General features: G+C 38.1%; 1 protein-coding gene and 1 long non-coding RNA gene across 3 annotated transcripts in view; one reads left to right on the top strand and one right to left on the bottom strand.

Moving 5' to 3' along the window:
• The window catches only part of LOC309493963, a 124735-nt gene that overhangs the window by 32027 nt on the left and 66391 nt on the right, over positions 1–26317 (bottom strand). The window lies entirely within an intron of this gene.
• On the top strand, positions 8364–26055 carry LOC309493699 (uncharacterized protein). Of its 2 annotated transcripts, none has more exons than XM_082162898.1 (6): positions 8364–10147; positions 19714–19967; positions 20113–20306; positions 23164–23257; positions 24823–25010; positions 25621–26055. In XM_082162898.1, exons 1-6 carry the CDS (start codon positions 9335–9337, stop codon positions 25806–25808), a joined length of 1731 nt encoding a protein of 576 aa, XP_082019024.1. In that variant the 5' UTR covers positions 8364–9334; the 3' UTR covers positions 25809–26055. The 2 variants fall into 2 exon arrangements, with proteins under 2 accessions (XP_082019024.1, XP_082019025.1); XM_082162899.1 differs by lacking the exon at positions 8364–10147 and adding an exon at positions 16405–17989.

Genomic DNA, 26317 nt, shown 5'->3' with positions numbered 1-26317 from the left:
GCATGAGTATAATTTACTGTTATTTGTGTGTGTCAGAGCCTGCAGTTGTTGATGTGACGCGCGTTCGCTGCAGGCGTATCGTGACGAGCTGGACGCGCTCCGAGAGAAGGCCGTTAAAATCGATTCCCTATTTTCGTTTTCAAAACTTGTGTTGGTTGGTCCGATCGATTGTGCAATCGATTTTCGAACGTAAAGTGACAGCCCTACTGGTTTAAGCTACATTATCTAAGCCTATCTTTTAAAATGTTTGGTCACTTGATGCTTGGCCCCTAACAGAAAGCCATTTTCAAGAAAAAGACAGAAAAAAAACCTACCGGCAGTTCAACAGGCACTTCTGATGGAAATCTAGCTTCTCGCCCATACATTAAAAGAAATGGTGAGAATTTTGTTGTGGTGTGAATTTTGGATCTCAGCGAAAAAAGACTTGCATCTAGGTACTGGTCCCAGTCATCCTGCTGATCATTAACAAGCTTTTTAAGTGCCCAAGAAAAATAATTTTTAGAATTATTTCTAAATGAATGTATTTCAAGACAGAAACTATCAACTTTCAATACACTCTGGTAATAATGATCAGAAGAGCTTCCAAATAAACAAAACCCTGAAAATAAACGCAAGAATAATGAATGCTTACCGTTTGATGTTATCATTGGTTTTCTCATCAAGCCCATTTGTTTGGGGATGGTAAGCAGCCGTAACACTCCTCTCAATAGAGAGCAGCTCACAAAGTGTGCTGTTGATCTAAAATAAAAAATAAATAAAAAAATCAGAACATTATTTTCATTTGGTTTATAGTACTTCTGTCAAATATTTCAATCAATAAATCTTTATTTGTTGAGCACCAAATCACAAATGACATCATCAGAACAAAATGCATAAAGTGAAGCTTACTTGATTGACAAACTCCCGTCCTTGGTCTGACAGTATGCGCTTAGGGCAGCCATGTCTATAAATGAATGTACAAAGGTTTTTGGCTACTTCCAATGCAGACTTTGTCTTTTGAGGAAAGGCCTCCACCCACTTGGAAAAATAGTCAGTGACTGTCAATATATACTGATACCCAGTAGATGTTTTTTGGAGTGGACCAGTGAGATCAATGCCGATGAGCTCCCAAACAGCAGATACCTATTAGTGATTTGAATGCATTTAATAGATTATTTAATAAAATAATGCTTAACATTGTTAAAATCTAGTCGATTACAAAAGATGGTGACCTTGATGCAGTCCAGAGTTTTAACTGCATTCAGGGGTGGTCCCACCCTTTGACATTGGTCACATTCAGATATCTTAAAAAAAAAAGAAGAAAAAAAGCTCAAATTACAAACAGTAAGTTTCACATAGCTATTAACATGTAGATATAGACGTATACAAATACAAATTTTGGCTTATGGATGAACAGATAAACTACATACCCATTTGTCAATGTCCACTGTCATGCCATACCAGTAGAACCGTGAACACATGGCAGCTCGTGTTTTTAAGGTTCCTGTATGTCCTCCAATAGGTGAGGCATGAAATTCTTTAAATAAATTCATAGCCTCCTCCTTTGTCTTTATGACTCTTCTGTGACTTCCAAAGAGTAGTTCTCCATCTTTAAGGAATATTGATATAACCAATAATACAAGATATGAACATGTGCATATTCCTGTCAGTATTATAGACGTATTTTGATGGTAAATACTGACCGTGAATCCTGAATTTCGAGGAGTACTTCCTTAGGCTTTGCTTCTGCCCTTTATTTAGCTCTGCGGGGTATGAACCCTTTAAAAGGTAATTGAAAATGTCCTCCCACTTTTTTTCCATGGTTAAACTACAGTTAGCAAAAAAATAAGCATTAATCATTTAAAAGCAAAACATTAGTCGCAGGGATGCAAACACATGTATGGTCAAAAAAGAGAGAGCCCTCGCCCCGAGGCAAATTTCCAGATACTTACATAATTGTGATGAATTTAATCCTTTTTAAGTTATTATTTTGCAGTGTAAGATTACAGTTAACAACACCTTTAAATATTACATAAAATGTAATTTATGTATTTTTATTAAACTTAATGAGTGTATAAATCAGCAGCAAAAAGTAATTCTTGACAATTACTAAAATCTAAACATGTTAATAAAAACAAATTACTATTAGTATTCTTAAATTCAATCAGGCAATCATACATTTCACAATTGTATATTTATATTTTAATGTCAAGGATTCAGAAGTGTATATATTTATATAGCCTACGCTACAGAAATAATATACAATTAAATTATGCTTATTTTAAATGTATTGAGCAGGCTAGGTATAAAAAATATAGGCTTTTAATAATCTTTCAGTGTGTAAAACCATGATAATATGAAACGCTTCAAAACAGAGCACACAACGCGCGTATGCGCAACGCGGGTGCAGAATGATGTGCTCAAAGCAACATGGAGTCACAGTGTGCAGCACTGCACAAGTGCGCATTTAAAAGTTCATGGCACAAAGCGAAGAAATGTCGAGCGCACAAATCCTAGTGTATATCTTTCCAACAGTTTATTGATCATTTGTTACACAGTTTTAAATGCCAGTTATTGTGTGTTTGATGCTGATTCGTAGTCCTTGTGATGTGTGTGATCTAACAAGCACACGGTAGTGAGTTGTTTAAAAACAGCAACAAACTCCAACAAAATAAAGTCATTTTATGCAAATCCACAGCCTTTTATCAACAGATCATACATTATAATGTGAATATATCATATTGGAGAGAGTTTTACCGTGCATCCAACCGGAAGAGGCGCGCGCGCTGTTTGAATAGCCTACTGAATGGAGAATGATTGACAGCCGCAGAGGAGGGAAAACGAGTTTCCGTATACTTTAATTATGTAAGTTAAATAGACTTCTATCCCTCACATTAAGCTATGGAATGGCTTCAGATGACTTTGTCACCCAAACTGACGTGAAAAAGCGGAGGCGCCGAAAAGCGCACTGTTAATCTCGGTCAGATGGCGCCAAACGCTAGAACCCCGAGTTAACACCAGATTTAACGTTTTAACACGACATTACGCGACTTTACGACTCCACTTGCTAAAAATAATATATTAAAAACGTCTGTAAACATTTCTTGTGATTGTACAAGGCATGCAATTAGGTAATGTGTATATAATATGCAATATAATACACCAACACTTACCGCTGAGGTAAGGTATGCTGAAATGATGGTTTAAATTTAGCGCATGCGCAATTCCACAAATTTCACTCCTGCGCATGCGCATTAACCGAAGGTATCCCATTCTGATGGGTATGGTGTTCCGTCAGAACACCTGGCCCACATCTGGACCGTGTGAAATCCACATGAACCAGATTTGGGCCAGATCTGGGCTGATACTATGTTGCTATGAAAAAAAATCACCTGCCTGTAATTTTCTAGTAATCCTGAACACCTTGATTAGCTTGTTCAGGTGTGTTTGATTAGGGTTAAAGCTAAACTCTGTAGGACAGTGGCCCTCCAGGACCGAAGTTGCCCATCCATCCCTGCTCTATCCGGTCCAATATAAACTATGTTTTGTGTATACTACATTATAAATATATCATACTTTTTTACATGTATAGCCTTACTTGAAATTACAAAAAAAAAAATACTATGAATGTAAGCTACTTGACTTAGCCTATATTTTTAATAATGTTGTTTGTATGACGTCTTTGAGTAGGCAAACATGCACGTTGTGAATGGGGAATATGCTTCAACAAAATAAAATAAAAGTAGACTCATTGACTAGTGGTTTCACACTTGATGACCCCAGTGTATGTGTTTGTATTACATGTCTCTCCTAAATAGAAATTGAATCAACCATCTTTTCTCTTTTCTTTACCTTAAGACTGGTCCTACCTATGGCAGAAAAATGATGACAGGCTATCTTGCAGCCGCAGGAGTCCATGCATCCGAAGGTCGTGTGGGAGATGTCTTGCGCAACATTCACATGCCTTATCACAGGGCACGATGTCAGGTAGGTTTGATCTAATGTCAATAAAGGCCGGATTTACTAAAGGCTTATTAAGTGTATTGATTATTGGATTTTTAAGGTTGGGATTTCCTGGCATTGAGGTAAATGAGACAGTTTAATTGGTTAGTGTTTTTGAAAAGTTCTATCAGTAATGATAATTGTACTAACATTACAAGTACTCACTTCAGCTGTAGCTGTAGCAGTAGTAGTCCTTGGTACTATGAATAGTAGCAGTAAGTGTATTGTGGTAGTAGAATGTCTTGCAGTATTGTTTTCAATCAGTACGATAATCAAGTAACAGTGGTTGCTCAGGTGTTATGTTGTTTGGTTGTAAGAGTAGGTTACAGGAGGGTTTAAATGTATTTGCTACAGTATAGTAGGTTATGTCTAAAGCTTTACACCAATGTGCTTTTTTTTCTTTGATTTGAAAAACTACGGTTTTCTAATGATGTACTGATTTTCTGTCTGTTTTTTGTATGTTTTTAAGGGAGCCAGGAACCTTAATCCTGTTCCATATAATGCTGGCTATGTGGGTCACAAAGTACACATAGACCAGAATGAAAAAATGGTTATGTTTGGTGTGACTCATGTGCTGGCGATCGATGGCTTCTCCAGCAAAATTGTTGGAAAATCAACAATGCCTGTGAAGAACAACCTCACCATGTACAGTGACATTTACAGGTAATTTAAACCACCTTTTAAATGTACCCAAAAACAGCTAAATAACTTTGTCAAAATAAGAACCAGCTTCTGGAAATCATCCCAATTCATGATTTGCTTAAACACTGTTTGCTTAAACACACAAAACCTTAAAATCAAATTGGCCAATTTTCAGGCCTTATCTGTGAATGTTAAGAATGCAATTTTATCTATACAAATAATTAATTGGATTATGAGGTTAGCATTATTTTTAAAGTGGTTTTAAAAGTTTACTCTAATTTGTAATAAAAACAGCAAACAATTACAATTAAGATGCAGAAATTAGTGAAGGAGTTTGTAGTAGTTTCGAAGTAGTTTGGGGTTCATCTAATCATATAATTGTTGCAGCTATACTGCCTTTTAAGCAGCCAGTCAACACTCAGATTACCTCCCCACTACCTGACAACATAAGACATACTATATATATTTCAGCTAGAGGTGACACTAACAGACTCCATACTGCTGTCAAAGAATTGGGAATATTATCTTTTCTTGCAGAGGTGCCGTGATGGAGTATGGGATGGGACCAGGTAAGAGTGGACCATGGGAAAGAGTTCTACCTTACTCTTTACATGCAAGAGAAATTGGCCAGCCACCGCCACAACACAGAGAGGCCACCATATATGCAAACACCATCAACAAAGGTGAGTACAGTTGAGCAAAATATGCACACACCCTGATTGTAATTTGTAAGTTTCAATGATTTTAATGTCAGTCTCCCTTTTAATTACAGTGCTATGCATAAGTTTAGACACCCATGCTAAAGTTGACTAAAAAGAGGAATAAAAAATCATCTTTTGGAAATTGAACTTAATGCCTTAATTAAAAAAATTAGGAAAAATCCAACCTTTAAGGACACCAATTTTCTTTGTGAATGAATAATGTATCGTAAATAAATGTTCTTCCGTAAAATACATGGTGCATAAGTTTGGACACCCCTATGTTAAATTCCAATAGAGGCAGGCAGATTTTTTTTTAAGTATTTTTTTTTTTTTTTTTTTGGATACTATGCATCCTGATAGTTCCCTTGGCCTTTGGAATTAAAATGTAATCATCACATAGCCTTCACCATACCTAGAGATTGGCATGGGGTACTTTCCATAAGATCATATCTCAATGCAAATCAAACTAGCTATTAGGCTAACTGAAATAAAACCATGCCAATCTCTAGGTATGGTGAAGGCTATGTGATGATGTGGGGCTATTTTAATTCCAAAGGCCAAGGGAACTTTATCAGGATGCATAGTATCCTTAAAAAATAAAAAATAAAATAAAAAAAAACTTTAAAATAAAAATGTGCCTGCCTCTATGGGAATTTAACATAGGGGTGTCCAAACTTATGCACCCTGTATTTTAAGGAAGAACATTTATTTATTTACGATGCATTATTCATTCACAAAGAAAATTGGTGTCCTTAAAGGTTGGATTTTTCCTAATTTTAATTAAGGCATTAAGTTCAGTTTCCAAAAGATGATTTTTGTATTCCTCTTTTTAGTCAACTTTAGTATGGGTGTCTAAACTTATGCATAGCACTGTAATTCCTTATGCTTGTATATATTTGTAATGTAAAGCTAAAGGTTGGTGATAATTGTGTAGTGTTGAAATCAGCTCTTGTTGGACAGTATTCTCTGTGTAAAGAATCTAAATAAGTATTTTATATTTTGCTTTGACAGAATCACACTATTGAAAGAATTTGGCCTGAAGTCAACAATAGGGTGAACTACCCTTTAAAAGTGGCATTGGTCCAACTAGTGGATCAGGAGGTGTTGGATATGGAGGACATGATGTCCAAATTCTGTGTGTCATCCTTGACATGCCAGTTGGCTCGGCTTGGAATTGACCGTGTTGTGCAAGCGTGGAATGCCCACAGGATTCCAGGTTTGTGTTGGGGTTTGTCTCAATAAAATTTGAGTCTGATTGCATGTCATCTCATTGTGAACAAAATTTTGAAAATGCGTTATAAAATGTGTGATGCCTATTATTAATGACAATGTCACGCGTTTTGTATACTATTTTAAGTGGTTTTCTGATGAACATATTTTTTAACTTGTTTAATAAAACATTAGGGGAAGCATGATGCAGATCATAAGCGAGTTCTGAGACCATCATTGAGCTTTGTACTATAACATTAAATCCTAGGTAATTTTATGCAACATTTATTAAAACACATTTTCATAGTCGTTTTGGTAAAGCAAATTCACATTTTACCATGCAAATCCTAAATGTTATGTTGTAGTAAATAACAGAATAATTTGTCTAATAACAACAGTCATCCTTAAGCTATCGTAGATTGTTCCCCCTCAGAGGACCACAATGGAAATAAGCCCACAGCTTTCTTGTGTATTTTATCCTTGGCAGTTTTTTTTTAAATGCGTATGAATTGGTCTTTTGGGCTTGATTGTACTTGTTTTAACTTTTATACGCATGAAGCAAGATTGTGGGTCAGCTTCTCAAAATGCACAGTGGTTCGACAAAGTGGGATTTATTTTATTTAAAAAAAAAAAAAAAAAAAAAATTATTGTATAGCTTGAGCAATGTATCCTTTTTATCTTTACTACTTTTAGGAAAGGGAATCCCCAGTTACTTGGCCAGAGAGGGATGCCCAAAACGCCCTTTTGCCAGAGGCATCAGTGGCTGCAGACTGGTATGAGCAAGAGGTGGGATCATTGACAAGAGTATCACACTTTGGCACCAACCCCTTTCAGAGTGCACAGGACCAGGAAACTGCAGAGAGGGAATTTGCTCTGCAATGGCCAGATGTGACTGTAATGTTGGACAATGCTGTCAACAATCAACCAGAAGATTTTAAGTCTGGACTCCAAGGCCTGATTGATTTGACCAGAAGACATTGTCAGCGTTGACATTACTTTAGAGACATCAGTGGCTTGCTTTAGCCTCAGTGTTCCCAGGACATCATCCCTCAGTGGCTTCCGAAAACCTGTTGTTTATAATTGTTTTTGTTTTTGCCTTAGCAATATTTTCAGTGCTAACAAATTTTAACACATGGCAATTTAAAAAAAATTGTTATGTGGTAAGTTAGGTTAAAGTTGTTGTTTTGTGTGACTAAACAGACTGTTAAACTTTGAATAAAAATATGCTTGGTTCAGGTTTGAAATTCATCTTTTATTATATAGGCTATGCAGTCTAATATCATAGTAAGCCCCCACCCAGGGGCGTTGCTAGTCGTGAAGCTCTACTGGGGGCACAGGGGCACATACGTTGCTTAAAGCATCCGAGATCAAATGACATCCTAGATCATATCATCGTGCTAATCCTGATCTGGCTAATTGGGTTCTTCGAAAACGACCTGCCGGTTATGATTAGTATAGCTGGATTGAGTTATCTGAGATAATTGCGCGTTCATGCGCTGGTTTAAAAGGGGATATGTATCGATAGTAGAAACATTGATCAGCAACGCTGCTATTGGCTGCTCAGTGTGGCCAAAGAGCACGCACAGTTTTTCTCCTCAGCAGAGCAAGATAGTTTATTCGGAATTTTAATGTTTTATACAAAACGCCAGGAAACACCTTAAAGTCTGCAAAAGCCAGGAGGGCTGGCAAAAAGTAGCAGACAATTTAAATCCGTTAGAAGTGGCCATGTTAGATGTTTTTAGAACTTATTAGAATAAAGTTTATATTTTTGTATTTTAATAATTGCATTATTTGTTCGTTGTAGCCTAATGTCCGTCACAACTGTGACGATCTCAGTGATTAACTCATTGTCTCGGAGTTACAGGTGACTGGCCGGAGTGAGTGGTTGTACACCTGAAAGCAATTATTACCTCCTATAAGAGTCTGAGACAGAGATGAGAGGAAGGAGGGGAGAGGATTGAGCTTGTGTAATCCTTGGGCTGGTTCTGTTCCGTTCGTTTGGTTTGGACTCTTGTCGGCTTGGAGAACTCTGGAGATTGTGAGGAACATGGGAGACCTCTGCCGCCCTTTGATCCATCTCATATGAGATGGTTGGATGATTGACTTTCATTTACGAACTTTACACACAACTACTAACACACTGATTTTCACTTAAACTGATCCCTAATCTTTTGACTTACAAATAAATTCATTGATTAATTATTGCTGGCGTGTGGAGACTCCCCTATTGTTTGTTATGATTCCCTAGAGATCGTAACAAATGGGGGCTCGTCCAAAAACGAAATTATTTAATATGAAATTTGATATTTGGTATGATTTCGATTAGAGTAAAATAAATACAATATTGAATTTTCGGTAGTGCGCGTTGTTTTGAGACACGTGTATACAGATATTGCGTTTAAACAGTCTCCTGGGTTTGTGTAGTTGTAAAAGGTAAGTGCATTTTTTCTTTCTTACAGGTGTATATTGTTCATTTTCTCCCGGGTAGGAATTAGCAACGCTTAGCGTTGATTTTGTTATTTTGCCTTTTTTATTTTTGTGCAGGCTTCTGGGCGAAGTACACCGCCGTGGTTTTTGATTGAGCTGTTTGTTCAATTTTTAAATCATCGGTATTTGTGTTTAAAGTCGCTTTGTTCTTGGAAGCTGCACGAAGACTAGGCTTATGTTAGTTTAGTGGGTTGTTAGGCAGTTTAGGGGAGAGAGTGAATGAGTGTTTCACCTGTTTGTTTTGTTCCGAAAGGGAAATAAATGCACTTGCTTTTTATTTTTGGGAGTAGGCCTAATATTTTTTTGAGAGCAGAATGACGTCTATAGGAGAATTTATTAAAAATCCTTCAGAGGAGAAATTAAATTTCTTTGTAAAACAACAATTATGGGAACTTGTAGATCATTTCAAAATCAGTGAGGTCGATAAGAAAGCAAAGAAAAAGGAACTAAGATCTGTTGTGAAAAATTGGTTATGTGAAAATAACCTTATGGTGGCTTCTCCAGAGAGAAAAACCAGTTCGGATCCGAAAGGTGCTGTAGATATTTTTTCGGGGTTATCTTTTGAGGAAAAAAAAGAGATTTTACAAATGCAGCAGCTTCACGATAGAGAGTTGATTAAAGAGACTAAACAGTGTGAGTTAGAGATTGAAAGATTGAAAAATGAGAATCTGCGTAGACAAAACGAACTTGAGTTTGAACAAATGAGAATAGCCGCTGAGGAGTCCACACGTAATCATGAGCTGCAGGTGGCGCGTTTGAGATTAGTAAAGGAAGGGAGAATGTCAGATGTCGGGGAGAGAGGTTCAGGTTTATCTGATGGGTTTGACTTGTCAAGTAATCTAAGACTGCTTCCTAGATTTAATGACCATGACCCTGATATTTTCTTTTCTCTATTCGAGACTATGTCCGAAGAAAGAGATTGGCCGAGGTCTATCCGAATTGTCATGCTTCAAACGGTAATCACGGGAAAAGCACAGGAGGCGTTTGCCGCACTTCCAATGGAGGACAGAAAGGATTATGACAAGGTAAAAGTTGCTATTTTGAAGGCCTACGAACTAGTTCCTGAAGCCTATCGCCAGCGATTTCGAAGCTGGAGAAAAGGTGATCGTCAGACTCACTGTGAGGTGGTAAGAGATCTGGTTTCTTATTTTGATCGTTGGTGTGTTGCGTCCGCTGTTGATAACTTTGAAAAATTGCGTGATTTAATCATTTTAGAACAACTCAAGAATATTGTGCCCGATTACATTGCTACATACTTAAATGAGAAAAAACCAAAAGATGCAATGGAAGCTGCAGTTTTGGCAGATGATTATGTATTAACGCATAGAAGGGTATATAGAGAAGAGAGACCAAGTCCGCAGAGTTGTAACTTTAATGAAAATAGAGCTGGAGCAAAGAAATGTGAACAAACGTATCCTTCTAATTCAGAGAACAGAGGTCGGATGAAATCCGATAAAGACTTGGTGTGTAACTATTGTTTTAGTCTGGGCCATTGGAAAAACAAATGCCCAGTTTTGGCTGCTAAGTGGAATGTGGGGAAAAAGAAATCGCATGTTAGTCCCGTGTTAGTGACTGATGTTACTGAAACTAGCAGCGATCATTGTACTTCATTAGAAATAGGAAAGGAAGTATGTGACTCCAAATTAGTAGCCTTAAAGAATTTTGTACCGTTTATTACGGAGGGTTATGTGTCTTTGACAGGCCTCTGAGGATAAAATACCAGTTAAAATCTTGAGAGATACAGGATCATCAGAGTCTTTTATTCTTGAATCTGTTCTGCTCTTTTCTCAGATTTCAAGTGAAGATAGGAGTGTTCTGATTAGGGGAATTGGATTAAACACCCTTTCTGTTCCTCTACATAGAGTACAGTTGACTTCTGACCTGATTTGTGGAGAAGTATCTTTAGGAATTCGTCCATCTTTACCAGTGGATGGGGTTGCTGTCATCCTGGGCAACAATTTGGCTGGAGGTAGAGTATGGCGCGAGGTGATTCCACCTCCTGAGGTAGTGCCTATTCCAGTCATTGAGAACTCTGACAATTTGTATCAAACTTTTCCTGAAGTGTTTACTTCTTGTGTTGTGACTCGTGCTAGGAGTCGTGAGATGGCGTTTGAGAAACAAGTGTCAAAATATGTTGTGCCTGGTTTGTCTAGCCTTTCACCTATTTCTCACAAGGAGTTGGTAGAAGCACAGCAGGAGGACCCTGAGTTGCAGAAGTTGTTTGATGCTGTAATTTCGCCTCAGGAGGTAAGGAGTGCTGTTAGTGGATGTTTTATCCAGAATGAGGTGCTTCTAAGGAAGTATGTTCCCAGTAGAAAGATTGATGTAAGCCAAGAGTGTTTAATTCAAGTGGTAATGCCAAAACAATTTCGAGACATAGTATTACAACAAGCACATGGTGAAGTGGCTGGACATTTAGGAGTAAAAAAAGACTTATGACAAAATTTTAAGACAGTTTTACTGGCCCCGGTTAAAGAAGGACATATCATCCTTCATCCGAACGTGTCACACGTGCCAGGTAACTGGGAAGCCAAACCAGTTATTGAAACCAGTGCCTTTAAGTCCCATCGTTGTTACAAGCAAACCGTTTGAGCATTTATTAATTGATTGTGTGGGACCACTGCCTCCATCAAAATCGGGGAGTATATATCTGTTGACAGTTATGTGTCAAGCAACCCGTTATCCAGCTGCTTATGCTCTCCGAAGCATTACCACTAAATCGGTTGTCAAGGCGTTATCTCAGTTCAGATCTATTTTCGGGATACCAAAAATTATTCAAAGTGATAACGGTACTACTTTTACGTCTCGTATGTTTGCTGAGGTTCTGAAGGTACTTAAAGTGAAACACAATCGATCAAGCATATTTCGTCCTCAAAGTCAGGGTGTGATTGAACGATTTCACCAGACTTTGAAATCACTTTTGCGTGCTTATTGTGTAGAGCTAAATCGTGATTGGGAGGAGGGTTTACCCTGGCTTTTACTTGCTGCTAGGGAAGTACAGCAGGAGAGTTTGGGATTTAGCCCAAACGATTTAGTCTTCGGTCATAGTGTACGTGGACCTCTTTCTGTTTTGCGTGAGGGACTAGTTGAGGAGGATCCTCCGCAAAATTTGGTAGAGTATATGAATGGTTTTCGTAGACGTTTGTTTTTGGCCGGATTGAGTGCACAGAAGAACCTGACTATTGCGCAAGAGAAGATGAAGAATCACTTTGATAAGCAGGCTGAAGTGCGTGTCTTTACACCAGGTGACCAGGTGTTACTTTTGTTACCATCTCCTGGGTCTCCTTTATGTGCTAAGTTTACTGGGCCCTATACTGTTCTTCGGAAGCTGTCTGGTGAAAACTATCAAGTCGCAACTCAAGATAGGCGTAAATCTAAACAGTGTTTTCATGTAAATTTGCTTAAATCTTATCGTTCTCGAAATTCTGAGGTTCAGCCAACTAAATTAGTTGCTCCTGTTGTTACTGCTTCTTTTGAGTCATATCAATCTTTTGTTGAGGGGGGAGAAGATATGGTTGAGGAGGATACAGTTGTTCCTGAAGATTGTGTTTTGTTACCTCGATTAAAGAATTCTGAGACTCTTCAGAATTTAGATGCTCTTTTTGTACATTTAACGGATGTTCAAAATAAAGATCTAACCCAGATGTTAATGGAGTTTTCTGGTCTGTTTTCAGATATACCCACTCGTACTCATCTGATTGAGCATGATGTGGATGTGGGAGAGGCACAGCCTATTCATCAGCGGTTTTATAGGGTTCCAGTTAGTAAGAGAGAAGCATTGGAGTCTGAGATCCAATATATGCTCGAGAACGGAATAGCAGTACCGTCGTGCTCAAGTTGGGCTTCACCTTGCTTGCTAGTGAGGAAAGCAGATTCAACTTTTAGATTTTGTACAGACTACCGCAAGTTAAACGCCATCACAAAGCCTGATGTTTTTCCACTTCCTCGAATGGAGGATTGTGTAGATCAGGTGGGTACAGCTAACTTTGTGAGTAAGTTGGATCTTCTTAAAGGGTACTGGCAAGTTCCATTAACTCCTAGAGCTAGAGAGGTAACTTCGTTTATAACATCGTCGGGATTATACTCGTACTCTGTTATGAGTTTTGGCTTGCGAAATGCACCTGCCACTTTCCAGCGACTGATGAACCGAGTGGTATTCGGGCTGGAGGGGTGTGCAGTGTATTTAGATGACGTTATTGTTTTCAGCGAGACTTGGGAACAACACTTGATTCGTTTGCGAGCTCTTTTGGCTCGGCTGACTGAGGCACATCTGACAGTTAACTTGGCAAAGTGTGAGTTTGCCAAGGCTACTGTAAGATACTTGGGGAAAGAAGTTGGCCAAGGTAAAGTACGTCCAGTTCAGGCTAAAGTTCTAGCCATTCAGCAGTTTCCTTCTCCATCTACCAAGAAAGAACTTATGCGTTTCTTGGGGATGGTCGGTTATTACCGGGGGTTCTGCTCTAACTTTTCAACCGTGGTTTCTCCGCTTACTGACTTGCTCAGGAATTCAGTGAAATTTGAATGGAGAGAAAATTGTCAGAGAGCCTTTGAGAATGTCAAACTGTTATTGACTACTGCCCCTGTTCTGGCTGCCCCGAGGCTGGAGAAACCCTTTAAGTTACAGGTGGATGCCAGCCAGGTTGGTGCTGGAGCTGTCTTATTACAGACAGGGGAGAATGGGTTGGACTATCCCGTTAGTTTTTTTTCTCGTAAGTTTAACACTTATCAGAAAAATTACTCTGTGATCGAACAAGAGGCTCTATCTTTAATTTGGGCTCTTCAGTTCTTTGATGTGTATGTGGGAGGAGGAATGCATGTTGAAGTGTTTTCTGATCACAATCCTTTAACGTTCTTGCATTCTTTACAGTCACCAAGTCAGCGCTTAATGCGGTGGATTCTCTTTCTACAGCCCTATAATTTAACTGTGAAACACATCAAAGGAGCGGATAACGTAGTGGCAGATGCGTTGTCCCGTGTTCCTGATCTGATCGATTAAAAACAATGATTTTACAGTTACTTCTGTTTCTCCGTGCTCCCTTGTCACCTTAATTTGCTTTCAGGATCCAGATTGCTGGCGGCAAGGTGGGGCAGTGTGGGAGAATTGAAGGAAATGTGTAAATCATGGTTGTACTGCGATCAGAGGTGTTATGCCATTGAGTGTTGAATATTTCTGAGTTTATGGTGCTGGGTTTTTTTATGTATTTTGTTTTCTGATTTTCGATCCAATTTGTAATGGATCTTTTTTAAAGGGGGGTGTGTGACGATCTCAGTGATTAACTCATTGTCTCGGAGTTACAGGTGACTGGCCGGAGTGAGTGGTTGTACACCTGAAAGCAATTATTACCTCCTATAAGAGTCTGAGACAGAGATGAGAGGAAGGAGGGGAGAGGATTGAGCTTGTGTAATCCTTGGGCTGGTTCTGTTCCGTTCGTTTGGTTTGGACTCTTGTCGGCTTGGAGAACTCTGGAGATTGTGAGGAACATGGGAGACCTCTGCCGCCATCAAAATCGGGGAGTATATATCTGTTGACAGTTATGTGTCAAGCAACCCGTTATCCAGCTGCTTATGCTCTCCGAAGCATTACCACTAAATCGGTTGTCAAGGCGTTATCTCAGTTCATATCTATTTTCGGGATACCTAAAATTATTCAAAGTGATAACGGTACTACTTTTACGTCTCGTATGTTTGCTGAGGTTCTGAAGGTACTTAAAGTGAAACACAATCGATCAAGCATATTTCGTCCTCAAAGTCAGGGTGTGATTGAACGATTTCACCAGACTTTGAAATCACTTTTGCGTGCTTATTGTGTAGAGCTAAATCGTGATTGGGAGGAGGGTTTACCCTGGCTTTTACTTGCTGCTAGGGAAGTAGCCTACTTAGCCTTACTAGTCTCCTTTAAAAAGGCACTGTTAAATAAATGTTCTGTTTATAAAAGCAACCATGAAAAAGCATGAGAAAAAAAGAAAATAAACGATCTTAGTAGGCTACAGTAAAATATTTTTTGCTGCATTAAATCAAGTAAGGCCTAATCCAAATGGCTGGTATAGTCATTTCAACTGTTAAATCTTGATTAATAATGAGTTGCTTTCACCTGCAAAAATGAAAACTTAATGTAGCCTACAAATATTTTGCCATGAGTTATTGATCACAGTTATGCAAAGAGTTTTTGCTTTTGTTAAAGCCCGACTCCGATTAGTCGAAAATTAGTGCGTTTCCAACAAATTAATAATGCAAACATAAAGTCATAAGGGAAAAAAAAAATCTCTCAGAAATTGCACTAGAGCTGCGCTGGACTTCCCGTGTCAGCTCCGCTTATGAAACCGCAGTCTAATCCTGTTTAGGCTACATGAAATAAGCCTGCTCGCGAGCAGGTTTAAGATTGCGCACCTGTTGCTATGAGAGCAAGTCCAGGAAGAGCGTCTAAGAACCAAACTATTCAAAGATCATGACAAATTGCCAACAATCAAATCCAGCTAAGTGAGTTAGCGACGTACAAAGAATGGGCACTACTAGGTCCCCAATTGAAAATGAGGCGGAGGTGGTAAAATCCTAACACTATGGGGTCCGGGGGCATGCCCCCCGGACGAACATTTTGTTTAAAGATAAATTCATTAATCTGGTGCACATTGAGTCACTCGAGATCTGTTGTTAAAAATAAATAATCCAGCCGCCAACCACCCATTCTTTGATTTAGATAGGCTATATCTGCATGATCATCATATTAAAATTTTTCAAATTCTCAGTGCTAAGCATGATAACATATCACACTGAAGTATAGGCTGATTTAAAATGAACATTTATTTAAATTAAAAGTTCTTCTTTAGGCAAAATTACATTTCCTGTATAGCCTAAACAGAGGCTTTAACCTTCAAACTTAAATTGTTAATGTTTTATTACATCACTTTTTGAAAACACTCTTATCGGAATAATTGTTGTACCTTTATAAAGGGCATTTCCCCCCTAATAAATGTATATGCTCTAAATTTCTTTTAAAATTCTTACATTTTACCAATACATTCAATTAAAATAATAAGACACTATGGGCTCAAATGACATAGGGCCTAGTTTACGCATGGTTGTGTGTAGGCATACATTATAGGGCTATATTATCAACTAATCGCGACTTGCATTAAATGAAATAAAACAGAATCTTCCTCGCGTTTTCGGTGATTAGTTAGTTATTTTTTTATATTACCTAGCCTATATTTTAGGCTATATCACTTTTTCCTTAAAACAAACACAAAACACACACGTGTCCCAGACAAGCGTTATAATGTCAAGCACTGATACGTTTTCTTTGATTGCTTTCCCTTAGGACAGTTGTTGAAAACGAAAGTAAATGTGTGACGCGCGTTCATTGCGTTTTACCGTGATGAGAGTTCCATCTCTTTATTAAACTCACCACATTTAATTATAATGATTTATCTGTCATCCACCCTCGATTTTTTTTTTTTATTATTATTATATAATAGCCCGCTCGACCCGTGTATTATTTGGTGTTTGAAGGCCAAACAATTGGATAACAATAGCTTGAAAATAGTCCATCTACAGAAGCCAATAATAATAAAAATAGGACTATTTTTGTATAGGCTACACACTTTTGTTTCGTCATGTTTTAGCCTACTGCATGGCTACCTCAATAGCGTGCCAACCACATTCTATCACAACTTTCCTGCGAGTCTTAATGGGCGTCGCGGACGCATTGCACGTGAACAGGAGCGTATCATCATAAATTATCCGAAACTCAGACATGAGAAATATAGCCTATCTAAAGCTTGAAATGTCTTTAAATGAAACAATTCAAAATGAAAAGAAATAGGCTACTCTCTGATTATGTAATCCAAGATGTGCATTTCTCTCTATTATGCGCGTTCACTACGGAGATGGCGATCGTCAACTTCATCTTTGCAGCAGACACTGACAGAAAACACCAGTTTATTAATAAAAATCAATGCACGCGTGTCACCGGATTTAGAAATGCACACCTTGCTTGTTGCACGCACACTCGGCACACATATGATGTCGAAATAACGAGATAGCCTATTTTGTTGAAATAACATTATTATTAATAATAAGTATTAATATTTAATAATAAATCTTTAATAATATTTAATTGAATGCCGAATGTAGTGCGGTAAAAGTATTTATATATAATATATTTAGTACCCCCTCAACACACGTTAAAAAATTATCTGGCGTCGCCCCTTGTTAAAATGATTGGGTCTAAATTGGGCTCGGGCTCATAATTACAGTTAATGTGTCGGGCCGGGCTCGGACTCGGACACAACGGGCTCAGGTAGGGTCGGGCTTGATTTTTTTGGGCCCGATCTAAGCTCTACTCCTCATTATCCAAGCAAGTTGTTTGGGCTTGTTGAGGCTCTCTGATAGCGGTATCTTCAGGCTAACGTAAACCGGAAGTTCGTTACCGGCTTGTTCCAGTGGTACCTGCTCAGACCTGCGCGTCAGCTTTTGTTTTACAAGCGTTGATTGTTTTATTATTGCGTTGCAAATAGACAATTTCTATTACTCTATAATATAATTTCTATTAAATACATTGACGAATAAAAATAAATTGTTAAAGTCAAACTTCAGATTTACTGGGACACAGAAGATTTATACTACTGGGGCACAAGACCGTAAAGGGGGTCTAGCAACGCCCCTTCTCCGGGCCCCGCCCCGAATTTCAGACAATCTCATCTGGTCACCCTATCAGTAAGCATTAATGTTGAAAAGTTAACGGATTATTTTGAAAGGTCATTTCCTGGCGCTCAAAAAATTGCGCGAAGAATTCAGATTAGGCTAGGCTACTGCTCATTTGCACCTGGGGGACCACCGCCGATTTGACTCTTGCAGCATCTCCGTGAAAGATGAATTACCAGCAGGACAAAGCCACCCTCTGGCGTGGACCCAGAACGATACAAATCCGGGAAGTGGACATCACCCTGGAAAACATTTCGAGAATATTTAAGGTTAGAAAAAAATATCAAATTCAAAGTGTAGGCCTATCCGAGAAGAGGTATACAATATAGGTTAGGCTTAATATTGGTTTAGCCTAAATTTAGTCTTGAAAGAAATAGTGTAAGTTAACGTTATGTTAAAGAGGCTGGAATGCCCAAACTCGGCAACAAAGTTATGTTTACAACTCCTGTTAAAATAGTTTTTATGGAGTGCATGCCATGGTATGAAGACTAACTAAAAAATGCTGGGTTCTTTCAACCCAAATTTGGGTAAAATATGGACGATCCCAGCCGCTGGATTACAGTTCTAAATTATTATTTTTTTAACCCAATGTTTGTGTTTGTCCATATTTTACCCAGATTTGGGTTAAACAACCCAGCATTTTTTAGAGTCTATCCACCTCAAGTGCCTTATGATGATGTAATTTTAGTGACACTGATATGAACATGCCTTATCTGTGAGCTCTTAGCTTTCCAAGTTAGGCCCAGCAGCAAAAGCAAAAAAAATTGAGCCTAGTTAGCGCCAAATTGGGTGTAATTGCGCACGTTTTCATTATAGACCACAGCTGCAAACTTATCTGCAGAAATTGTATTCTGTGTTCCCCAATACTTTCAACACTGGTAAATAATTCTTAATCTTCACCGACCAAACGTAGTGATGGCCAAATGAAGTGTTTCGAAGCATTATTGCTTTCTGATACAATTGTGTCGAAAATGGTTCATTACTCGAAGCTTCATTCAGATATAAATTGCAGCACCATCTCCTGGTGAAGTAAATGTAATGCAACAAAGCGGACAACCATAAAATGCAAGTAACGCCCCGTTTATTACGTGTTTACCGAGGCGATCAAAGCTGAAACCGTGTTAGTGCTGTGAAACTCAAGTTATGTAGGTGAATTAAGCATGATGTGTGTGTGTAATTATTTATTTAAACAAGGACAGAAGATCAGACCAGCTTAAAAAAAAGTTGGAAATCATCACAAAAATTCTAATGCTTTATATTAAAATAGTAACCATTGGCTTTTACCATTTAAACCACTACAGAATTATTTTTTGTATTGTGTTTGTTTGGGACATATTCCATTAGGGATTTAATGCCCCCACCAATACAACCCAACACATATCAGTAGACCCACAGAGACCACTATAATTCCCATTACAACCAATAAAATTCCCATGAAAACCATTAAATCCAATATAATTTCTGTAAATTGTTCCTATATTTTTTTTTACCTTCACTTTTATAAGAAATACAGCTGCCAGGTTTCAAACCTGTCAACACTGGATTGGGCTGTCAAAGCAGTCAGGTGGTTCACTACAGGAGTGAACCAGTGTGTTTGCTTCAGAAGTCATTTTCACGTGACTAGTGACGTAATGATACAAGCTTCGAAGCAGTGGTTCATTGCAAGGACCTTTCGAGTTTGAAGCAAGCTTCGGAGCGTCGGTGTCAGACGTAACATCACTAACCAAACTGCGACGTTATTATTGTCACTGTTTGGGGTGTCATTTTCATTACTTGAAATGTACAGAAAAATTATTTTAGAGCCATCGGTAAGGGTTGACATGGTCCCTGTTTCTCCTGCTGAAAGCAGTTTGTTATTTACAATGATTTTAAATAATGAGATACGTTTTGATGTAGTGAGAATAAAATCTGGAAGAGTCTTTTTACTCTGCCTGTGTGAGTGAGAAAGAGAGAGAAATAAAATCAACTTACATTGTCATATTTGTATTTGCAGCTGATGCCGACCAGCATCTATTTAATTTCAGAGACTGGCGTTGTCCTGCTACCCAGCTCAACAGGGTACAATGGGGACATCGAACTATCAGGGAGATATGAGGTTTGTGGAGAGGAAGGCCCTACTGCACCAGTGCCACTGCCAACCCAATCTCTCCCAGCACAACCTAATCTGTTCAGATTTGCGACCAGGCCTGTGGCTTCTGCTGTCCGTTCAGGACCAGCGCCTGCACCAGCCGCAAGAAGCTTTTCGAGGTTTGTTGCAACATAAACCAAATACACCCTCAGAGCATTATTGCAAAGCCGTGAGGGAAAACATAAAAGCATGGTATGGAAGGCTGAAGGATAAAACAACTCTCTAAATGTATCTCTATCTATCTCCGTTTGTATCTGTCAAAAGGAGCATTTCAATCGGAAGGGTGGAGGGTGGAGTCCTTCGTGCGGACGGAGGCACCCTTTATGTAACTTTTTTGGAGCGTGAGGCAAATGTGTCCACTATAACTGAAAAAGTGAAACATGACCTGGGCTCAGAGGAAGACATTGTCCTTTGTGATGGTCAGGGAAACCGCCTCATCGAAGGCATTGGCACAACAGGTATGGTATTGTAAAAAAAAAAAAAATCCTACTTAAAGGTGCATTCAGCGATCCTGTTTGGCGTAACGTCTTGTTGATGTTTGAAATTATTATCAGTGGCAACCTATAGCCGCTGAGAGGCTAAGCAGCAGGAAAGATCCGTGAAGCGTTTCCATGCATTTAAAATTCACACAAAAAAAAAAAGATTAGTTACATAGTTTAACATAAACCAATTAATAATCTGAATGTGATTCATATTTTTAAGTCATATATATAAATGAAACGGATAAGATTTATGTAATTGTATTAATAAACTAAATGTGATTCATATTTGTCAGTCATATGTAAATGAAACGGGTAAGATTTATGTAATAGTACACAGAAAAACGCCCATGTTAAATTAACACTTCTCAGTATTCATATGTGTGCACACTACAGAGTTAAAATACCATTGAAGCAGTGTTGAAGTTAATGAGATAATTAAGTGGTGATTGAGCATTAATTATGAACACCTGCTGTTAACAAGCAGAATCACTGAAGGAAAGAAAAGGCTGTCTGCAGAGACTGCATTTTTTTTACAGTGTGTTCAGGGGACAGGCAGCTAGCGGACAGTGAGGAGATGTTTGCGGTAGGTGACAAAAATGTTTTGGCCTAAAAAACGTGTGAGATCGCTGAATGCACCTTTAATAGTATCACTTATTTTTTCAATATTGTCTGATTAGCTTGTTTATTGAATGTATTTCACTTTAATTTTGTAGCCTTTGTAACGTGTTTTCATATAAGCTGATAATTGTCCCACTCTTTTGCAACCTGTTGCACTCCTGGTTGCCAGCAATGGGCTCTCTCTTACTTCCTTCATTAAGCAAGGTCAATAGGTAGTTAGTTGTGCCTTTCATCTAAACCAGGGGTTTTCAAATTGGGTGAATGTGAGCCTCCCCTTAGAGTAGGTAAGGACAGCCGAGCCCCCCCTTCCCCAAAATCCCATCCGCCTGCCCTAACCCACACACGCCTCTGCAGTAAATGCCATCTTTTGTGTGTTCCAGGTAATGATGAGTTTCAATAACAACTGATAAAATGTAAATATTATTTTATTTCCACAACTTTCTTAAAAGTGCATTCATAAACGATTCTTTGCAACAGCAAATAATTTCCAACTTCATGCAGGCCTAATTGAGGCTACTTTTAAAATCCCTGAACATCAGTAGGCCTAACCACAAGTCAACAAAACATGCTTAACATGTGCAATCGGCGCCAAAGCTACCACCGACGACACCTGATGGCTGAAATCGGCACGGTGTGTCTGGGCTTTAAGCGCACATTTGAAGGAGATGCACATCATCTTGAACAAAATCGAGAGTACTGAAAAAACATACTCAAGTAAAAGTACCATTACATTCCAAAAAATGTAGTGTGAGTAGAGTAAAAAGTACCTGTCCAAAAAACTACTTGAGTAAGAGTAAAAAAGTAGCTTATTTAAATGTACTCATGAGTCGTGAGTAGTGAGCTGCGGATTCTACCCCCTTATAATAAACACTGTGCACTACAATTTATAAATTTTAAAAAATTGCACATACTGTAATTCACATTATATTTTGTTCTTTGTCAGAAAGATTGAAGAATATCTATCATCCATCTTTTTAAAATGCTTAAAATCAGTACACTCATCACCATTAAAATCATATTACAGTATAAAAAAAAAAAAAAAAAACATTTAAAATTAGGCGAAAGGCCACTGAGCCTGAACATGCTATTGTTGCACATAAAATATCAATATTCATAACTGAGCAAAGAATTCAAAAACCTTTAGAAACTCATATGATAGTTCAGCATCACACACCATGAGATGGGTTAAATAGAGAGATTAAAAAATACCCAATTTCTCTCCAAAACGGTACCAGTTTTAGTGTTTTGATAAATAAGAATCACTAATATTATCAGATTACCTCACCTAATGCACTGAAAAAGGCTAAGATAGTGAGCTAATACAGCTTCGCGAGAGACTACAAAGAGACATGCATTTGTGTGTGTGTGTCTGTGTGTGTGTGTGTTTGTTTGTTTCTTTTGTAAAAGTTTCCCGGATATAACTTCCCTATTTAATGCACAATTTTTCTTACAAATTATATTATCAGCATTACAATGTGAGTAAATGTAGCCGTGTAAAATGTAAGGGATGATGCCACCCTTATAGAACAATGTGCATTTGCGTTTAAATTGTAACATATTTAATAGCATGGAATTACAGTGCATGGTTCATAAGGTGCACTGATACTGAAGCTGGCTGCATGGCGAGCGCGAGACGCGGCAGAGCACAGAACAGATCGTGACGCGCGTCTCTCTATAATGAGATTGTGAAGTAAATGGGAGCGGGAATTCACCGCATTATGAACTCGTCACGCAATACTACGTGGGAACGGATTGCGAAAATTAATTTTCGGTTAACAATTCTGAGAGCGCGGGCACGATTTGTTAAACCGAGGGAACAGTTTGAGAATTCGTGAGTACTGTTTATAAACTGAGCGGACGGATTGCAAAACCGTCGCCACGGATCGTTTTTTTACTCACACAGGTGACTTCCCAGGCTCCGGATCCTCCCTTAATGCTGACTTCTGTTGACTTGGGACAAGGAAACGACGCATTTTAAAGCTAATACTCGCACACACAATTACCGATATCAATAGAGCTGCATACAGTTATTTTTTCTCTGCGTGTCGCGCCTCCCCTGTTGCTCTTTGGCGCCCCCCAGGGGAGGCGCGCCTCACCTATTGAAAACCGCTGATCTAAACCACATTAAACTTGCCAAGGAGTCTGTTCAAAATCAAAAAAAGTAATGGAATTGAAATTTGAAAATGTAATTTTATCCCCAACATCTTCTCTTTAGGACTCTTGTTCTGGAAGCAGAATGCTCGGAAGATTGTTGCCCTCTGTGACAGTGCCTACCAGGATTTGATGAGACGGAAGAGAAGGAGGACAAGGTAACAAGCATACTGTTTATAGAAGCCTTCATCTATTACAGAATTCAAGACTAACTTCTTTCAACACAAAAGGCACTGCAGAGTAAATACTCCAGAGTCTCCACATGTACATTTAAATTTTGAATTTCAAGTCAATAAACCCTTTTCAACATATAAGCAAATTCACAAAGACCAATAAATTCTGTCAAAAACCATCCAGCAATGGAGATGACTTTAAGTTGATTAGGCATTATCAAATTAAGTTATTTTAAAGTATGCTGAATACAAATAAACTGGTTAAAAGGTGTGACGGCCCCAAGAGCTCTTTGTGTTGGGCCTCTGTACTGTGTGCTGTCTGTGTGTTTCTCACTGCAGGCAATTAAGCAGATTGGGAGCACCTGGCTAGTAGCCCAACCTATTTAGGCCTGCCCGCCCAGACACCAGTGTCAGTGCTTGCGCCTGCCACACTATTCTTTTGTTTTGTGTTGTTTTAAATAAATTTATGTTAATCTTTGAAAACCTGAGTTGTATCCTCCTCCTTTGTTGCGGCCTGAGAGCCGGGGTTGTAACAAATTGGGGGCTCATCTGTTTTTTGTTTTTTTTTCTGGTAGGTTTAATTTTAATAACCTAATTTAGTAAGTTTGTTGCGTTCTAGGATTTTTTTTTTTTTTTTTTTTGGAGGATGAGCTTGAGCAGGTTTTGGGTCACATTTAAAACAAGTGGTAACACTTTACAATAAGGTTCATTAGTTAACTACATTAGTTAACTACATTAGTTAACATTAATTAATAATGAACTGCACTTATACAGCATTTATTCATCTTTGTTAATGCTAATTTAAACATTTACTAATACTTTATTAAAATCTTGCTAACATTAGTTAAAGGGATAGTTCACCCAAAAATGAAAATGCTGTCCTCATTTACTCTCCCTCAAGTTGTTCCAAACCTGTATGATTTCCTTTCTTCTGCTGAACACAAAAGAATATATTTTGAAGAAAGTCGGTAACCAAACGACTGATGGACCCCATTGACATCCATAGTAGGAAAAAAAATACTATGGATGTCAATGGGGACCAGCAACTGTTTAATTACCAACCTTCTTTAAAATATCATCTTTTGTGTTCAGCAGAAGAAAGGAAATCATACAGGTTTGGAACAACTTGAGGGAGAGTAAATGATGACAGAATTTTCATTTTTGGGTGAACTATCCCTTTAATGCACCGTGAACTAACATGAACAAAAAATGAACAGCTTTATTTCTATTAACTAACATTAACAAATATTAATAAATACTGTAACAAATGTATTGCTCATTGTTAGTTCATGTTAGTTAATACATTAATTAATGTTTAATAAATTAACCTTATTGTAAAGTGTTACCAAACAAGTTTTTTGCGATTGTGGTTAAGGAGCTGGTTTTATAACCATTTCTGCAGAAAAGGGATGAGTGTGAAACTAAAAAGTCCTTATGTTAAGTTGGGTTAGGTCATCAAAACCAAAAATATAGATAACAGCAAATAATCAACGTGGCTGTTCAGCATGACTTGCTTGAATTGTGTAAACTAACTTTTTTGTACCCCACAGTGGCATTGATGACCAAACTGTCCGATGTGTCGAGGAGCTGGTGCTGGCAGCCGAAGAGCTGCCAGCTATTACGGAAGCACTGCGGGACCTGGGGCTATATGCTCGGGCAAATAGGGTCAGCACGGTGGCTCTGACTGGTGACCAGGTGGCAACAGTCAGGTCAACGTTTCAGTGCCTTATATGCAGAGGTTAGTCAGTTGTAAATTATCTACAAACAAGTCATTCTGCAGTAAAATCAAGTCATAGCATTACCCTATTGAAAGTCGCCTGTCACATTAAAGGGTTCAACATTATAAACGGACACTGCACTGCCAAACTTTGTTCAATGATTTATTTTAGATTCTACTACAGAACCCAGGGTTTCAGAAGAAAACAAATATGTACTGCTTAATTACAGGGAAATGTGCCAAAACATTTTATGTTTAATGTAATCTTGCAGCTATAAAACAATGGCATATTGGATATTGGATTTTAATTTTAGTATCAATATAAGTGTGATGTAGCTTCAGTGAAGATGTGACCAGCAGAAAAAAATATGGATGTTACTGTCATACAATATAGAACAAGAGGCTTATGACACCAGAGATATATAGGGGATACAAGGGAATGTTTAGACAGATATCATTACTATGACTACAATTTTTATTAAAATTTAATTATTGCAGTCAATGGGAATATATATATATATATATATATAACTATTAACACACTGTAACACTAACAAGTGAAATGAGACAGATGAAAATTGCTTGAGACAACTGTTGAAATATTTGTTGAAAAATATTCTGAATCTTGCAGATGTGATGGAAAACCCAGTTGTGGCACCGTGCTGCCGCAGCCTCGTTGGATGCCGGGTCTGCGTTGAGCAGTGGGCAACTACCTCTCCGCACTGCCCAAAATGCAGGGACGAGACGTTCCAAGAAAAAAAATTTGAAATTACAGGGATGGGGGAGATTGTCAATGTTTTGAAGGACACTATTAGTTAGAGGATTGTTTTAGTTAGTTTTTAGTTTAGGTTTTAAGTTAAATGGTGAAGTTTGGTTATGTTCATCTGTTATGTTATTTTATGCAATTAATAAATTGTTCAATTTTATTTTCTATTATTCTCACTTGCAGAACTCCTTTTGTTGTATTCATTTTGTTATTTTATGCAAATAATAAATTAATATAAATATTTTAATAAAATAAATTATGTTCACTTGCATGACATACTGCTTGTTGTCTATTATACACACTAGAACCACACACCCCACTGGACTGAAGGCCTATATGTGAGACATGTTTTTAAATTTGTGAGTGTTACAGTCAACTCCTAAAACTTCACGCAGTATAATAGCACATGTAAATCAGACAATCAAACATGAGGAGAAAGAGCTCATTTTATTGAGTAGGCTAATGCCTTAAGCAGCTGTGCTAAGAAACGTGATTTGTGAAAGCACAGTTGTAATGAAAATGATGGGAAGTGTTTTAATTACAGAACATAAATCAATATCTC

Source organism: Leuciscus leuciscus (genome assembly GCF_965113295.1).
Source record: "Leuciscus leuciscus genome assembly, chromosome: 3".
Classification (NCBI taxonomy): Eukaryota; Metazoa; Chordata; class Actinopteri; order Cypriniformes; family Leuciscidae; genus Leuciscus; species Leuciscus leuciscus.
Note: the sequence above shows the minus strand (reverse complement) of the source record. Positions and strands in the feature narration are given on the sequence as shown.

Excerpts from the sequence above, each read along its gene's own strand:
- LOC309493699 (XM_082162898.1), top strand. The coding sequence starts at position 9,335 with ATGACGTCTATAGGAGAATTTATTAAAAATCCTTCAGAGGAGAAATTA. Across the intron at positions 19,968-20,112 it reads GCCGCAAGAAGCTTTTCGAG|GAGCATTTCAATCGGAAGGG; the intron begins GTTTGTTGCAAC and ends ATCTGTCAAAAG. Across the intron at positions 25,011-25,620 it reads TCAGTGCCTTATATGCAGAG|ATGTGATGGAAAACCCAGTT; the intron begins GTTAGTCAGTTG and ends TGAATCTTGCAG.